Source organism: Morone saxatilis, unplaced genomic scaffold (genome assembly GCF_004916995.1).
Source record: "Morone saxatilis isolate NCDOM2014 unplaced genomic scaffold, NCSU_SB_2.0 Contig7, whole genome shotgun sequence".
Lineage (NCBI taxonomy): Eukaryota > Metazoa > Chordata > Actinopteri > Moronidae > Morone > Morone saxatilis.
In genome coordinates, this window is record NW_023340246.1 from 11,199,850 (window position 1) to 11,217,006 (window position 17,157).

The 17,157-nt window shown below is 41.4% G+C and overlaps 1 protein-coding gene across 2 annotated transcripts in view; it reads left to right on the forward strand.

Annotated features, from left to right (window-relative positions):
- The first annotated feature begins 2,619 nt into the window (after positions 1-2,619).
- Positions 2,620-17,157, forward strand: part of ylpm1 (YLP motif containing 1) — a 24,569-nt gene continuing 10,031 nt past the window's right edge. Inside the window, exons 1-18 of one of the 2 annotated variants that reach the window (XM_035678507.1) lie at positions 2,620-3,488; positions 4,073-4,300; positions 5,647-5,835; positions 6,100-6,611; positions 6,889-9,525; positions 10,259-10,382; positions 10,508-10,652; positions 10,739-10,828; positions 10,931-11,108; positions 11,233-11,256; positions 11,368-11,558; positions 11,807-11,961; positions 12,052-12,114; positions 12,278-12,397; positions 12,514-12,690; positions 12,779-12,862; positions 12,967-13,050; positions 13,369-13,443. In XM_035678507.1, coding sequence (XP_035534400.1) covers positions 2,901-3,488; positions 4,073-4,300; positions 5,647-5,835; positions 6,100-6,611; positions 6,889-9,525; positions 10,259-10,382; positions 10,508-10,652; positions 10,739-10,828; positions 10,931-11,108; positions 11,233-11,256; positions 11,368-11,558; positions 11,807-11,961; positions 12,052-12,114; positions 12,278-12,397; positions 12,514-12,690; positions 12,779-12,862; positions 12,967-13,050; positions 13,369-13,443 — 5,664 coding nt within the window. In that variant the 5' untranslated portion in view covers positions 2,620-2,900. The remainder of the gene's footprint in view (positions 3,489-4,072; positions 4,301-5,646; positions 5,836-6,099; positions 6,612-6,888; positions 9,526-10,258; positions 10,383-10,507; positions 10,653-10,738; positions 10,829-10,930; positions 11,109-11,232; positions 11,257-11,367; positions 11,559-11,806; positions 11,962-12,051; positions 12,115-12,277; positions 12,398-12,513; positions 12,691-12,778; positions 12,863-12,966; positions 13,051-13,368; positions 13,444-17,157) is intronic. The other variant, XM_035678508.1, reaches the window with a different exon arrangement.

Here is a 17,157-nt window from a genome sequence, read left to right on the forward strand (position 1 = left end):
CTGTGGATTATATCCTAACAAACACTTTTGACCACATAACCAGTGTTTTCAAGGTCACTGATTTAGGTGATTTTCTCTTTGTGTTCCTCATTGTCCAAATTCAAATTAGGCTCCTAACTAGGATTCAGATAGTATGAACCGCTGTAGATTAACGAGTCTGAAGCGTATTTACTTGGAGCAGCTGCTGGGATTTTATTTGTATATTTCAGATCTAATATGCTGAGGGGAAGATGTGCTGGCGCAGCACTTTGGGTGATGCCCTTTAATGCGCTCTATCTTATCAGCCCAGCATCACCCCTATTCAAACCAGTGTCTGATTGAGCAGTGTGATGTTGTTTGCGTCTTACATTGGGAATAGTTTATAGAAGCACCGTCTCTAATTTGTGAAGTGAGGTATTATAGAGGAGACAATTAGACCGAGGTTCGATTGGCGTATAGAGGCTTGGATGCTGACAGTCAAGAGAAGGCTTTCAAATGTCATACCAATTAATCTATCCAGCCATCAAACAATATTCTGGAAACAAAGTCAGGGGGGGCGATCAATCCGCATCACTTTTCTCCTCACCGGGTTATGGGAAAATTGATTTGTCAAACAAAGCATTTTGGAAGCAGTGCATGGACTTGTTCGGGATCCATTAGCCTCCATTGAGCATTTTGTTTAACATAGGATTTTCATCACAGAGAAAATGCAGTGTCCTCAATACTGTGAGCTACAACTTTACGATTTCTGATTTCTTTGTTCTTGCTTAGAAAGCTTTAGAAAGTGCTGATGGCGATTGAAAAGGGCTGACTTCTAATGCATTTGAAAATATTAGGCTGTTGTTTTCCCTCATATATTCATCAAAACGGTCAAGAAACGCTTTCGAATGGTATTAATACGCTACACAAAAGAACAGTATAATCACTCCCCTTTCATCCAAAAAGCATCAGGCATTAGTCCCCAGTATCAGTATTATTGTACACTGTGGGGCTATCCTGCCATCCTATACAGCATGGCTGTCCTAAGCTGTATCATGAATTCCCTGTGCAGTGTATTGTTCTAAGACAGAACTGTATCACATTGTGCCCGTCATGCTGTTTTAGAGGGGAGAGAGCTTCCTCTATGGGATTTCTCCCAGCCCCATCCCCTGATAATGTATCTCTCCCTAAAGGCTAGGCCTCCGTGACCTTGTCTTATTCATCGAGGGCGTCTTAAGCGAAAGAACTGAATCCTGAATGGGCCATTTCCCCTCTTTTAACACCCCTTTAATGTCATCAGTGAAATATGAAGTCATTAGGCGATATTAAAACACTGCTGACAAACTAATTAACGGGAGACATTAAACAGGACGGGCTTGATTAATCCGCTTTAACGATTCTTTTTAAGTGGTTCTGGTCAAAATTAATACAGATTTACTGGTGATCTTAAGAAAAAAATAGTCTTATGTGTATCAGACCTCAAGGGCAACCTAAAGTCACTGGTCTTTTACCCCCTCCCACCCTACCCTCTCTCTTTCTAAACACTTTCTAAACTCACACAGTTGGTTCCTGAGTCTCTGACAACAAACTATGTGCTGTACGGACACACAGGCTGATGCTTTAGGCCTCTCCTCAAAGATTTTTCAGGCTTTTTTGATTTATTGTTTCATATGGAATGGAGTGGTCATACTGTTTAAATCATTTTGTATTACTTCAATTAGCAACCAGAAAAAATGTACATGAGATATGAAATATTTTCAGAGCTGTAAATTACTGAATTAATAACTCGAATTAATATTATCTTTATTTTGATTATTATAATTAATATTGTTTTTGTTGTTGTTGTCTTTTCATATGAGGCACAGGCCGTTGCTGATTTATTTTTGTATATGTCTTTGTAAATGTCTCCCTCTTGTGGTAAAAGCACAGATCCAGGGTCAACTGCTCAGAGTCATGTCTTTGACAGACAAAACAGCGAATAGTCAGAAATCAACTCTAAACATGTTCTTTAACTTTATTTTAAGCCCTTCTGTGTTGCATTTTCACATTATACTATTTATTTTATTTTTTGTATGCATTAATTATCACAATATATTTACTAGTAAAATCCACATCTGACCCGAGACCTTTCTTTTTTAATACTTTATTGGACAACCATCGAGCTTTGGCATTAGACTATGCAGAAAACGTGGATTTGAAAGGGAACTACTACTATACTACTATTACTAATCATTAATAGTAATAATAATAGTAATAATAATAATATGAAGAGGAAGAAAAGAGGAATGCTATACGAACCAACCCTCCCCCGAAAAACGTTATAAATCAAAATATCTATTTTTCCATTTCATCATAAAATAAATGTTAAACAATATAATCACAATTCAATCTTGCAGAGGGAAATACAAAAGGAAAGTGCATATATATATATACACTTATATTATATTATACTATTATTATTAATATATACTTGTTTTTTGTGTAACAAATACGTAAAGCCTTGAATTAAAAAAAGTAATAATTGGTTTTGTTTAAAAAAATTGAATTTGTGAATTAAAGTTTTTTCATAATAGAATGCATTTTTTAAAGTAATAAAATAATTTTAAAATAATAATATTAGCGCTCCCGGAAGCGGTCACCGATGACACGTGACGTATTTCCGCTCTCGGTGTGTTGAAGTGAGGCAGCAGCGGCTCATCGATACCACTGTTTCTAAACGTGTTTGTAACATGCTTTCACAAGGCTGAACTTGCACATTTGTTTCGCCAACAGAGAGCTGTTTCTCACTACAGGTGTGACCTTTATAATCTGTGTTTAATGCGGCCTGGCCCGGTCAGGAAATGGCTGTGTAACGTTAACTATCGGTCAGCTTTAGCTCGTAGCTTAGCCACTCGGGCTGTATGTGAGCACAAAGGCCGTGTACACATCCTCGCCTTCTGATAATGTACCCCTCCTGGGGAAATTTTGGTGGACCCCAGTCGCAAAACTATGGAGCCCCGCCTGGGCCCCGTAAGCCGGGTGGTGGAGGAGGGCACGCCGGCCCGGCAGCGGGGTTCGGCGGCTTCGAGGCTCCATCCAGCGGCTCGCTGTTCTCCAGCCTGCAGGAGCAACACCTCCAGCAGATGCAGCAGCTGCAGATGCTGCACCAGAAACAGCTCCAGTCTGTGTTACATCACGGCAGCAACGCTAATGCTTACGGCGGTATTCACTCAGGTGGGATTTCAGGGACACAGTGGCACCCAGAAGGACCAGGACATTCAGAAAGTGGTGTTGGGGCTCCGTCGTTTTATAAACAAGACGAGACTCCTGGTCAGCCGGCGAGAGCCCCCGCTGCTCCTCAGCAGGGTCACCCACAGCAGGGTCACCCACAGCCTCCTCCACTTCCACCGCAACCGCAGCCCAACGATCCCCAGCCGGGTCCTCCCCCTCCAGAGCCCCCGTCAACAAAGCCCCCGGAGAACAGTGCTCCCAAAGAGGCCAACAACAAACCTCCAGCCTCGACAGAAGACGACAAATCATTAGCTTTGCAGGTAATGTCCAGCCAGCATTTATGATACAGTGGGAGAGAAGTGAGGAAACAACTGAAAACCATGTAACTGATAATGGCATCTGAGAGTATGGAACTAAATCATACACAGGCTGAACCAGTACAACTAGGATAATATTTTCTAATCCAGACTACCAAAGTCTCAAACACATGATCACTGGCAGTGGGAATTAGGAATGTCTCAAGTATCTGCAGGAAATGGATCAGGACTAATAAGAGTTATTTTTTTAGTGTATTAATGTCTGCTGGTTTATGCACCAGCTGTTAAATATACCAAATATTAATACTGACTGAACTTTGTTGCAGAAGATTGATGCTCAAGTGTTGTTCCCTGTGATCAAAGACTATCAACAAATAATTTCATAATCCAAGAGTAGGTAATGAGTGAAAGTGCTTGAATGTAGATTTGTTAGTACAACGAACAGGGTTCAGTCAGGGCTTGTAAAGGACATGTGTCAGTATGTTTGTGTGCAAGTTACTGGACTGCAGTAAGTGTACAAATGAACAAACGACAAGGGCTCCTTATGTGTTTTGTCTGACACATGTCCTTGTAAATGTTTTACTCAGGAGCAACAGCAACTCTGGTACAAACAACATCTTCAAAACCTACAGAAGTTAAAGCAAGAGAGAGCCAAACAGAATCAGAAAGAGGGTGATGGACCCATGCCGCCCCCACCGCTCCCGGGCCAAACGGTTCCTCCCCCCCCTCCATCAGAACCACCTAAAGGCATACCTCCTCCACCGCCTCCAAAAGAGGAGCCCCCAGCACCACCTCCACCTCCAGACGACATACGGGTAAGAATTCTTAAAATGTTACACAGCTGTTTATGTTCAACTACTTTTACACATTGAATTCTGAGGCTAGCCGCTCAGCTAGCATAACACGCCCAAATCTCCGACTGAACTGTTGGTGGTTGAGTTGCATTGTGGGTAATGTGGGCCCCATGTTTTGACAGGGAATTGATTGCTGTAGTGAGCGACCGAACATTTTCAAATGTATCGGTCTTGTTTTACTGTTTCAGCGCACTGTCAACAATGTTACATCATTGGTTGCAGGATATGGGTGCTTTTTTTCAGTTTTAATTGTTGTGATAAAATATTCTTAATTCACAGGACTAAAAACATTATAGCAGTGCCATAATATGTATTGCTTCTATGGTGATTGCTGTTTCTGCATACACAATACACTTTACAGTGCTGAAGATCATTCTGTAAATCCGTAAAGGAGAAGAATGAGTCTCATATTTACTGGCTGTTTTAAAGCACCTGATCCGTATCTTTTCTTTTGACTCATTTACAGTTTTTCTGTACAGAAATAAATGACACCTCCTTGTTAATCATTTTATTACTGTTTATTGCTTTTTGCAATGTATAGCTTTTTTTTTTTGTTAGTTCTGTATTTAACAGCCTCTAAGAACAAACCAGGTTTTAGATAAGTATACGACAGATAGTAGATTATTACTGGATCTAAACATTGTTTATATTGTTTGCATGAATTTACAGAGTGAAAATGTAGGAAAATCACCTACATTTACAGACACAGTAAGTCCCACCATCCACTCTTCCATCACCATCATGTCCATAGATACCCCAGTTCTTGTGATGCCATGGTATCGATGTGTGAAATGTATTCATCTTTCCCCTTGTGATGGTGATAATGATCTATATAATAATCTATAAAACTATAATAATAATCCCTGATCCCCAGTGTAAATTACGGAAGTGAAATTAATGCACTTATGTATATGTTTTTACCCTACTTTTGTTTGTACAAATGACTGGGAATGATTTTTTAAGTATCTGTGCCAATGTGTGTTTTGGAAACTGTACCAAATAAATAAATTGTATAATGACAATAAATGAGCATACCATCATTTTGTGACAGCCACAGAAAGCTGTTTAACAACTTTGTTTGTTTTGTGTTATGGAAACAATGTGAGCAGTACTAAAGAAGTATTGAGCTTTGATGCCCAGTCCTGTTGGACCAATTGAATGTAAAATATGTTCATAGTAGTGTCTTGCATCCATCTAAAGAAATTGTCATCCTTTCCATCACAAACTACCCTCAGTTATGTCAGAGATTTTCTGTTTGAGTTACAAAAATATGCTTTGCTCTAATCTGGCCTCGTTTATGTTCACAGCCCGAGGTTCCACAAGACCCAGAAGAGGCCGCCCGCCTTCAGCAGTTACAGGCCGCAGCAGCGCAGTGGCAACAGGTGCAGCAGCAGAGAGCAGGTTTACAGTACCAGGCTCTCATGCAACAGCATGAAAAGCTTCAGCAGATCCTGGAAAAATACCAACAGCTTATTCAGCAACCTGCAAACCTACAGGTATGTAAATGGTAGTTTTGTTGACAGCTAGTCTCTTCCTGGTTGTTTTCCCTGGTCTAAAGATGACCTGTACAGGAAATGAAAGGTGAAAAAAAAAAAAGCATAGTATGTTTAGTGGAACCAAAAGAGGGTATAAGAGTGAGACCCATAAGTTTTCATTTTTACATGGAGTGTAAAAGTAAAGTGATTTCTTTGTTCTATATGTGCATATATGATAATACCTGAACCAAAAATAAAACATTTTCTCACTGTCCTTTATTGCAGTCAATGTCTCCTGAGATGCAGCTGAGGCACTATGAAATGCAACATCAGCAGTTTACGGCTTTATTTCAAGACTGGGACCGCACCTTCGTTCTGTGGTATGAACAGTTCCAGACCTATCCTCATAAAGACCAACTGCAGGACTATGAGCACCAATGGAAGCAGTGGCAGGAGCAGATGAATGCCACCAATGCCCACCTTCAAGAAAGGGTGGCGGCTCTCACTGCTATGGTGCCATTTGCGTCAAGCCAGTATAATAGTGGGATGATCGGACAATATGGCCAGTTCCCTGGACAAGACGTACAAAAACAGCAGCAGTCAGTAAAACCGGGTGTGGAGCATTCCCCTGTTGCTGCTGGTCCCAGATCTGAAGGTCCACGACCCACTGGCTTTGGGCAGAATTCAGAATCGCCTGCTGGACCCCCTGTGAGAGGAGGTGGCCCTGCCAGCTTGGTCAGACCCCCAGGCCCTCCCAGTGTTCAGCCACCAAACTTCAACAGCATAAGAGGTCCACGGTCAGTAGGCATTGTACTGCGATTGGCATTTTAGATAAAAAATTGTGACAGTTGTATGTTGCAATTGATTTTCCAAAGAAAAAATGTTTTATAAAATCAGTATTGAATTCAGATGAGCTATTGAAATTATGAATTACAGTACCTCATCTTTACATTATGTCATGTTTTATATTGCTATTTAGCTAATTAATTAAGTAATTAATCACTGAGTTTCTCAAAATCAAAGCTTATTTTAATAATGATGTTTTCTTACCATTTCTGTTCCTTCTGTTTCCAGTGGAAACAACCCTAGATTTGATCAGCCACAGCAGCGCTTTGATGGTCCCCCAAGGTTCGACCAGCCACAGCAACGCTTTGATGGGCCCACAAGGTTCGACCAGCCACAGCAACGCTTTGATGGGCCCCCAAGGTTCGACCAGCCACAACAGCGCTTTGATGGGCCCCCAAGATTCGACCAGCCACTGCACCGCTTTGATGGTCCCCCTCGATTTGACCAACCGAGGCACCGCTTTGATGGTCCCCCCAGATTTGACCAACCACGGCAACGTTTTGATGGTCCCCCAAGATTTGACCAACCTCGGTTTGGGCAGCCGCCTAGGTTTGAACGGCACCCTGGTCCCCCTCCTCGTTTTGAACGGCCACCGGTCCCCCAACAAATACAACAGCAAGGTCCCCCACCTAATACAGAACTAGCCACTAAACAACCTGCCAGTATTGACTCTAAGACTCCAGGAAAATCCGCTGGGCAGCCACAATCTGAAAAACAAAAAAGTGAATCAGAAACCGATAAGAAGACCAAGCCTGTAGACCTGACAGATGATAACTTACTAGGAGCTGATGGCTTTTTTGTCCAAGATGACCCCATTCCTCAGACATTAAAAATAAACTCAGAGCCTGCCGAACCTGATGGCAATAAAGCGCCTAACAGCAGTGAAAAGCCCAAACCTGTTAACAGCAAGCCCATAACTACTCCTTCTACTGTAGCACCAAAAAATACTGCTGCACAAAATCCCCTCAAACCAGATGGACCATCGACAAACAGCAAACCCCCACCGGCTCCGAAGCCCCCTGGAATCCAACAGGAGCCGCAAGCTTCTGGCCCAATACAGTCAAGAACAGATCCTCCAAGGCCTCCTCCTGGTAGGGGACGAGGCCAGCCCCCAGGCCAAGTGCATGGACGAGGACGTGGCCAGGGCTGCGGGGAGTTCAGTGGACCGAACACTGGACCAATGGGGGAGAAGATGGGAGAAATGTCTTATGACTACATGCCACCTCAAGAGGACTTGGGGATGCCAGCAGAGCAGGCAGAGTATCACTGGCAAGATCCTTCATATGAGGAGTGTGGTGGTGGAGAATCGCAGGTGCCCCCTGAAGAAATGTGGATGCCAGAGGAACATCACTTCCCAACAGACGACGACTATTATGAAGAGTCAATGGGAGGACCCCCTATGGGAAGAGGAGGTCCCCCAATGATGAGAGGAGGCCCCCCAATGATGAGAGGAGGCCCCCCAATGGGCCGAGGTGGACCGCCTATGGGCCGGGGTGGACCGCCTATGGGCCGAGGGGGGCCGCCTATGGGCCGAGGGGGGCCGCCTATGGCTAGAGGAGGACCACCACCAATGGGAAGAGGAGGACCACCGCCCATGGGAAGAGGAGGACCACCTCCAATGGGAAGAGGAGGACCACCCCCCATGGGAAGAGGAGGACCACCTATGGGAAGAGGAGGACCACCTATGGGTAGAGGAGGACCACCTATGGGAAGAGGAGAGCCAATGGACAGACACTGGGAAGAACCTGAGTCAGCAGAGTACTCAGAGGAAGGGAATCCTTACTGGGGAGAAAGGAGACCACCAATGAGAGGCATGAGACCCCCGTTTCCACCTGGCCGGGGTCGTCCCCCACGTGGCCATCCTGGTTTCATGCACCAAGGACGAGGACGCCCCCCTCACCCACCACATGGGCCAATGGATCATGAGCCATTAGGTCATGGAATGGACACAGATGATACCGAAATGGATCCAGCAAGGCACCCCATGTACCATGGACATGACCCACATAGCCATCCTATGCATCCTGACGCAGGAAGAGGCAGGCATCGCGTGCCACCGCCACCTCATGAAATGATGGATCCTATGGAGGAGCCATTGTACGATGAAGGGATGGAGAGAGATTTGGAGTGGCAGCCACCACATGGTAGAGGCCCTCCGCCGCCTCCACATGAGATAATAGACAGGGGGGGAATAAGAAGGCGGCCTATGGGTCGAGGAATGGCTAGAGGCATGTGGCGGCCAGCTCCAACACATGAGGAATATGAAGAGGGATATAATGAGGGTTACGTTGAGGATTATGGTCACGGGGAATACGGGTATCGCTGGCGGCCACCACAGGACTATCCTCCTGACGACTATCGGCATGAGGCCAAGTACTTTGAGTCCGAATGGGACAGAGAGCGTGCTCCTCCTGAGAGGGACTTTCCCCCTCGCATACCACAGCCAGAGCCTTACAGAGATGGCCATTGGCTAGAGGAAAGAGACAGAGGGCACCCATATGATGAGCATGACAGGGGAAGAGGTGAACTTAGAATCCGTGAATACAGGGATGAGCCTCCATACCGGCAGGAAGAGTCACCATACCCACCACAACCATCTTCAGAATGGGATAGGCCTTCAAGACTTCCTCCACCACCAGAGAGAGGGTATCCCGCTGACTATGAGGATCGCAGAGGTCGCTATGAAGAGCACAGGGAAGAGAATATTTTGGATAAACCTCCATCTTTACCCCTTGCTGCACCTGTCACTAACTTGCCAGAGAGTTCAGGTGATCCACAAGGAACAAGCGGAGCAAATGTACTTGCTCTCTCCCAGCGTCAGCATGAGATCATCTTGAAAGCGGCTCAAGAGCTTAAACTTATAAGGTAACTTTGAGGCTTTCATCATTGGTTAATACATTATATGCGAGGTTCACACAAATTACATTCTGACTTATCTAGAGGAATCTATCTATGCAGATTGCAGTGTTATTGTTTGCCTAGGTTTTGAAATGTTCACCTCTGCCACCCAGAAACAGTTGAGATGAATTGAATATTAATGGTGCTGCTTAAATAATCCACAAATGTCAACAAGTTCAGCCCACATGCCTTTGCATACTGCAGTGATCAAAGTGAATGGCTGTTTTATTAAGGGTGCTCCGATCAGGGTTTTTAAGGCCGATCACTAGAAGCAGTATCGGCTGATACCGATCACAATCACTGGGTCTATTTAAAGCCTTATGTTTATAGTGTATGCACACATATACTTCTGTCTCACACACTGGCTGCCACACCCCCGCCTCTCTCTGCTCCTCTGTCCATATACAGGCTGTATGTGTCTGTTCCGTTACTTTGTTGGTAAGCAGTTTGTTTTATGAAGTTGCCCGAGAAATACAACTCACGTTTTGAATGTTTTCACAGCAGCCGGTGAGCGACGCGGTAACGAGGAGGCCCATTAATAATTTGCATGTAAAACATCCCACAGATAGGCTCTCTCTATGTTTCAAGTGTTTGCAAAATGCCAAAACGAGTCTGTTTATTTTACTTACTTTACTTTATGGTCAAAAACATTTTGTAAAACTTTTAGGTGAACTTAACTTATATTTTTGTATGTCTACAGGGAGTTGCAGGAGGGGAAGACACCTGGTACTGAACCTCAACCTGCATCAGCTGACATCCTGCCTGAGCTTCCTGCAGGTCTTCTTGGTTTGGAGATCCCACCAGAAGTCAGGAATGTTCTGAAGGTAATCTATATCTAGTAATACTTTAGCCCCATTAGTAAGAGTCAATTTCTGTAAGAATGGAGATCATTTACTCTGTCATTTTGTATATAACTGTATATGTATCCTAACAAATCTGTCATCCTTAGGGCATGACTGCAGCTGCAAAGACAACTGTAACAGAGTCTGCGTCTTGGGATAGTAAGCTTTCTGCCACAGATTACCAGTCATCTCTCTCTGCTGCACCCACACCTACAGTAATGCCAAAGACTGTGGATTATGGGCACGGGCATGGTATGAGCAAAGATCAACACATTTTAACAGATGAAACCGGTCAAGTTGTAGGGCTTTGTTGGTGACATTAACGCTCAATGTTTCAGAGCCTGGAGCCACCGTTGAGCGGATCTCTTATGGTGAGAGAATTGTGTTGAGGCCTGACCCACTGCCCTCCGACAGGGGCTATGAAAAAGGTGAGTTTCAGTCCTGTAATTCTTATCTTTCTCCTCTTAAATAGAGCTTGCTCTTGCAATTTTCTAACCATTGTTCATTGATGAACTATTTCATTCTCCTAGAACCTCTTGGTCCCAGAGATCCTTACGGCAGAGACCCGTATTATGAAAGACGATCCGACCCTTACATGGACCGCCGGGAGTATAGTAGAGAGAGGGAATTATACCGAGAGAAGCTTCCTGAATATGAAAGGGAAAGATATGAGAGGGAGCGCTATCCCCCAAGAGAAAGAGATGACAGGTAACGTGTTTCCTCAATGGCTCTAACATCCTTTTTTTCCGAACTATGGGGAAGTGGACTGCTTCCAACCATATGTAATATTCTTTTCTATTTGTCTTTGTTTTGTTTTGTTTTTTGATTCAAGCACACAGTCCGTGGTTGAAGAAAGGTACTATCACATTGTGTTATACATTGTGATTAGTCATTAGTGTGTGCCAGTTTGAAACAAGAAATTTTTGTTTGACGAAATGAAACGTAATAATGTGCCTCCTCTGTGTAGATCTCCACTGGCGCATCCTTTACGCTCAGGATACAGAGAGAGAGAGCGGGAGCTTCGAGAAAAGGAGCGAAGTGGAAGTCGTGATCGAGAAGAACATTATGGAAGGTCTGGCTACGATAGACCTCCGTACGAGCGCTCTGGTCTTGACCGCAGCGGGTCTGAACGTTACGGCCATAGCTCCTCACCTTACGGTATGTTCAATCCTACATCTGTTAACAGACGTGTGTTCACATACTTCACCTGTGTTTGGTAGAGTTTCACGCTTAAGTCAGTTCAGACTTAAGTCATAAATGAATTTCTAATTTACTAAAATGACCTTTGTTGCTTGATAGAGGGTGTAGTCAAGAACAATCTGCAACCAGTAAAAGTAAATCTATAACGGGTAAAAAAAAAAATCCCATTCAGAGAAATACTTTTAATTTCAACTAATATCATACAGTGGACAGAAGAAGTTATCAAGAGGACCGAGGGCCTGCCACTGCACCACCCCTCCCACCTCCACCTCAGCCACCCCCACGAGTCGAGAAGAAGCCAGAAATCAAAAATATCGACGACATCCTCAAACCACCTGGCAGATTATCGCGGCCTGAAAGGGTACTACTTACTGCTGTGATGATTCAGGATGTAACAATATCATATTGTTAGATGTATAATATTGAGTACTCAAGTGGTGTATTTTAACAGATTGTCATCATAATGAGAGGGCTTCCAGGAAGTGGAAAAAGCCATGTTGCAAAACTCATACGGGTAAGTGGAACATAGTGTTATTTATAATTTACTGTAACTAAACTTTAACAACAACAGCTCATAAACCCTCACCAAAATATGTTTTTGACATCAATGAATGTTACAACTTTTTCTAACATAATAGAAATATGAAAAGCTTTTAAATCTTGTTGACATTATTCAGGATAAAGAAGTCGATTGTGGTGGTGCACCTCCAAGAGTTCTTGTTTTGGACGACTATTTCATGACGGAGGTTGAGAAAGTTGAGAAGGACCCGGACACAGGGAGGAGGGTCAAAACCAAGGTGTGTCTGACGTGCAGCAATAACAGAGTGGTGCCAAAGTGCACAATCTGAGAGCAGCATCAATTATTATTGTAAACATTAGAAAGAATGTAATACAAAAAAATATATTCTTGCAGGTTCTTGAGTACGAGTATGAGCCCGAGATGGAGGATACCTACCGGAGCAGCATGCTTAAAACATTTAAGAAAACTCTGGATGATGGCTTTTTCCCCTTCATCATTTTAGACACTATTAATGACAGGGTTAAACATTTCGATCAGTTCTGGAGTGCAGCCAAAACAAAAGGCTTTGAGGTGAGTTGTGTTCATGAATGATTCAAAAAAAAAATGTTACTCCAATCAACCCTGTGCTAAAGAGGTTTTTGTTTTTTCTTATTTCAAGGTGTACGTGGCTGAAATCACCGCAGACACTCAGACTTGTACAAAGAGAAACGTCCATGGGCGTACGCTTAAGGATATAATGAAGGTCTGTAAAAGCCGTTAGCACTTTCAGATACATTTATAACGAGTGAAGTCAAAAAAAGCTCATACATAAAACATACACATTCTAATGGAACATTTTGCACACAGATGTCCAACAACTGGGAGCCTTCGCCGCGTCATATGGTGCGCTTGGATGTCCGGTCCCTGCTTCAGGATGCTGCTATAGAGGAGGTGTGGTCTTTAGCGCATGTTCTCATAATATCATAGTTACCTTTATCAGTAACCGAGTAGTCTTTCATATATACACACTTTGTTTTAGTGCTGTGGTTCTGGCTGAACCAATTATCATTCTTGTCTGGGGGGGGTGTGGACTCATTTGTAGTTCTTTAAGCTAATCACAATCATCTTCGCCATGCTGGCCCAGGATGCAACTATTTTTAAAATAGTGTTGGAAGAAAGTGGAGAGAGAGCTGGATTGCTACTGAAATAGTCGCCAATGGCAGGCCTGACTAGTAACTGAGCCAAACTAACATATGTGTCTGTTATTAGGTTGAAATGGAAGACTTCAATCCGGATGACGAGCCCAAGGAACCCAAGAGAGAGGAGGAAGAAGAGGGTGATCTGGTAGGACAAAGAAAGCTTAAATTTATAGCCACATACGTAGTTTTCAGAATCATTTCCACTTACTTATATTTCCATCTACCACCTAAGGTTTTTCCAGTAAGTTAATATCAGCCATTAGTCGTTTATTCACATTGTTTTGTTTATTGAACAGGTGAGTTTTAAACAGATAAAATCTACAAAATGGGTTAAATTCATAGGAAATCTTACCTTCATTTATTTTAATAATATTTTGTGTAGTTGAATATTTATGTGATAATTATCAGATTTACAAGGAAGACCATGTCTCAATAGAGAAAATATGAGAGTGAAACGGTCAAAATCCTGTCAATCTTAAAATTAAATATCTAACTAAACAAGCAAGCTGCAGGGGTTTCTGTAGATGTTTCATTCATCTTATTGTTTAATACTTGAATTTGAAATCATTTTCATCTTAACATCAAGTTTTAAAATTCATGTGGTTGCTTAAAGAACCACCATCAGGAAAAATGTTTACCATTGTGAATGTTCACATTTCCTTTCACAATAAGGCACATTTTCAGCAAAAGACTGAAATGAACAAAAAAAGCTTTTCAATTTAAATAAAAAAAAAAATCACAATTGAACACGGCAGCATTGAAAACATGTCTGCCTAATCTGTTTTTTACATTTCTTGTTGTTGCTCATTCATTTTTTATTACGAAATTACAACCAATGTTATTTTTCTGCCAAATAAATTTGACAAAGATGACGTGAACATTGCTTTTGATATCAATGAAAACGTACAGAAACATTTATATTCACACACTTCAGTGTTGTCGTGGCTCCGATTTGATACATTTTCAAGTCAGATAATAACTTTTCTTATGTCAAACAAATATTCTGGTGAAATTTGAACAAATTATAGAAAAGTTAAAATGTAAAATTTTGTCACAGACTTCCTAATATCAATTAGGTTGCAGTGAAAGACTCTTCAGTTGGACCAACATATAAATGAAACCTTTAAAACTGTAGCACTAGTAAGATTTTGAAAGTTTCAAAGCGTAAATGTTTCCTATAGTACGACCTTCAGGGGGACTTCCTCCATGTGGAATATACAAAACTAACAATCCAGACTGCTCGGCAAATTGAATGAATTTGTGATCATGAAAGTCATTAAAAAGAAGGAAGAAAAAACCCAGCAGAAATGCACAATTGTCTAATAATCAAACACCTAACAACACATTTGCGTCACCTTAAAGCAGCTATAATTAGTATTTTTTATAATAATGTATCAGATGACAATGTGACGACAGTGTGAGAAAGGTCGCTCATAGAAGCTCACCTGAATCTGCAGCTCCACTCAACTTTAAGAAGCTTTCTAGTGAGTTTCAGTTCATTCTTTAGCTGTCTGTCCTACAACTCTTTTGGTTCACTTGGTTTAATAATGTCATTTTTGTTTCTTGTGTGTTTTAACAAATGTTATAAACTGACAACCAACCTCCTTACAGTTTACAGTTTATTTTTTCTTTTCTGTGCAGAGGCCAAAGAGATTATTGAACCAGTCTTATTAATTAAACTGTAGGCGTCATTGGTATAAACAGCTCGAAAGTGTGAGTGCAAATGAAATGCATAAATAACAGGAATGATCTCCAGTTGACATTATAAAATACTTTACAATGCACAGTGACTCATCTAAAAACAGTCGAACTTAAAGGTCTGCATGCATTTATAAAAAAGTGAAACTGCATTTATTCTGTCTCTAGACAGATAAAGAAGTAGTTTGTCTCAACTAAAAAGTTCATAAAACCTTAAACCTTTTTTGTAAAGATTATTAATGTGTGGTTCAGAATGAACAACCAAATATATGAAATATTATTTATACAGTACTGTTGTTTTTTAAATACACTTTATTACTGTTTGGTGTTTCATAGTAATTGACTGATGTTTTTTAGCGTCTCCTAAAAAAAAAGCTTCATGTATGAAAATTGTTGGCAGTATTTTATTATATAATCACATATACAGTACATGTGTGTTTGTTTGTTTTTAACTTGAGTATAATACAAACATTAGATCCTCTCCCATTCTTATTAACTGATAGAAAACAAATTGTTAAACATTTGGAGTCGAAAAGGTTTCCACAACCTGTAACTACAGTAGAAAATTGTTGTTTGTTCTTCATACAATACCACTTTCTTTAAACGTGACAACATTTTGACATGACTGTAGTGTGTGTAAACAACAAACACAATCAACTGTGATTTTTAGATATAATATTTTTAAATATATGTTACCCTATAGGGTTGAACTAAGAGCTCAATGAACACTCAGTTTAGAAAATGTAATATTTCTTATTTATTAGAGGAATAGGCAGTGAACCATAGTTTGTTGTTTATTTGTTGAAATATTTGATACTGCAGTTGCTACACCATTAACATTAAGTCATTGATTCATATGAGAAATACCTCTTTGAGGATCCTTCATTCAACTGATTAAAGGATGAAAATCATAGTTTTTTAATTTATTCAAAATACTGACTGAAATGGTTTAAGATGTGAACTCAGTGTTACCAAACACAGCCATTCTCAAATGCTGGGCAACGACCCATTGGTGGGCCTCAGCGCGCCATCTATTGGGCAGTGGAGGCAGTGCTAATGCCACATGGTTAGATCAAAATTATTATTATTTTATGTATTTATTTTGGTAAAACAGCTACTTATTTGTTTGAACTAACATAATTAAGAAATGTCAAATTAAAATGCAGAATTTCAATGACCAGTTTGAATATCACCAATCACAACAGAAAATACGACCAAGAATACATTAAATTTGGATTCCCAATGGCAGACAGCTCCAGAGACACTTAAACACACAAAACACCTGAGATGTGTTGGGAAGCCAAAAGAATATTATATGGAAAAAATATGCTGTTTCAGGGGCCCATGAATAAAAATGTAAAGCTGCTTTGATCATTGTTACAATCAGCCTGTTAAGACCTTCAGTTCTACACGTGCATGTCATCCCCCAACGCTCCCTTTCATTGTGATTGTAGCTGCAGTTAAAGGCTGAAGCCACGTCCACCCTCACTTTAAACCAAACTCTGTCTGAACTGCAGGTGTTAAACTGCAGCATTGTGGCACTGCACTTAAATCACACTGGGCGAGACTTTGAACCCTGTGAAGTTTGATTGCTGACAGCTTCTAATATCCAATACAACTAACAATTACAATAATGCCTCCAAAACCCTTATATAAAAAGTTTAGATTTCCTCTTTTGTTCTAAATCTTTCTTGACATCTTAGTTAAATTATTGTGGATGAAATCAAGAAACATTTACAACAAAAAAAGTTACAGACATGGGCATACGTGTCTCCATATAATCTAACATTAAGAAGGATTTTAGTCTCTGCAGTAGTTTGATAATGGGTACTGTACGAACACCTACATGGGAATGAAGGTAGACACATTTTCAGCTTCAAAAAACTCTATAATATACTGATTACAAATAGTTCTCAAATTCCACTGTGTCTGTATATGTACTGTAGTAGGGTTGTGCCGATGGACGATATCATTGTCCATCGTGATGCCACGTCCCCCACCCCATGCGCGCAGATGGCACTAGGGACGGGGGGGATATGACCCCCTCAGATTCATAGTGACCCCCCCACTGTCCCTACATAAGGTGACAAACATCGCCGGTAAAACGGAGGATTAATGTTCCGTTAGTTAGACTAATTTACATTGCAGCGCGCATTGAGAG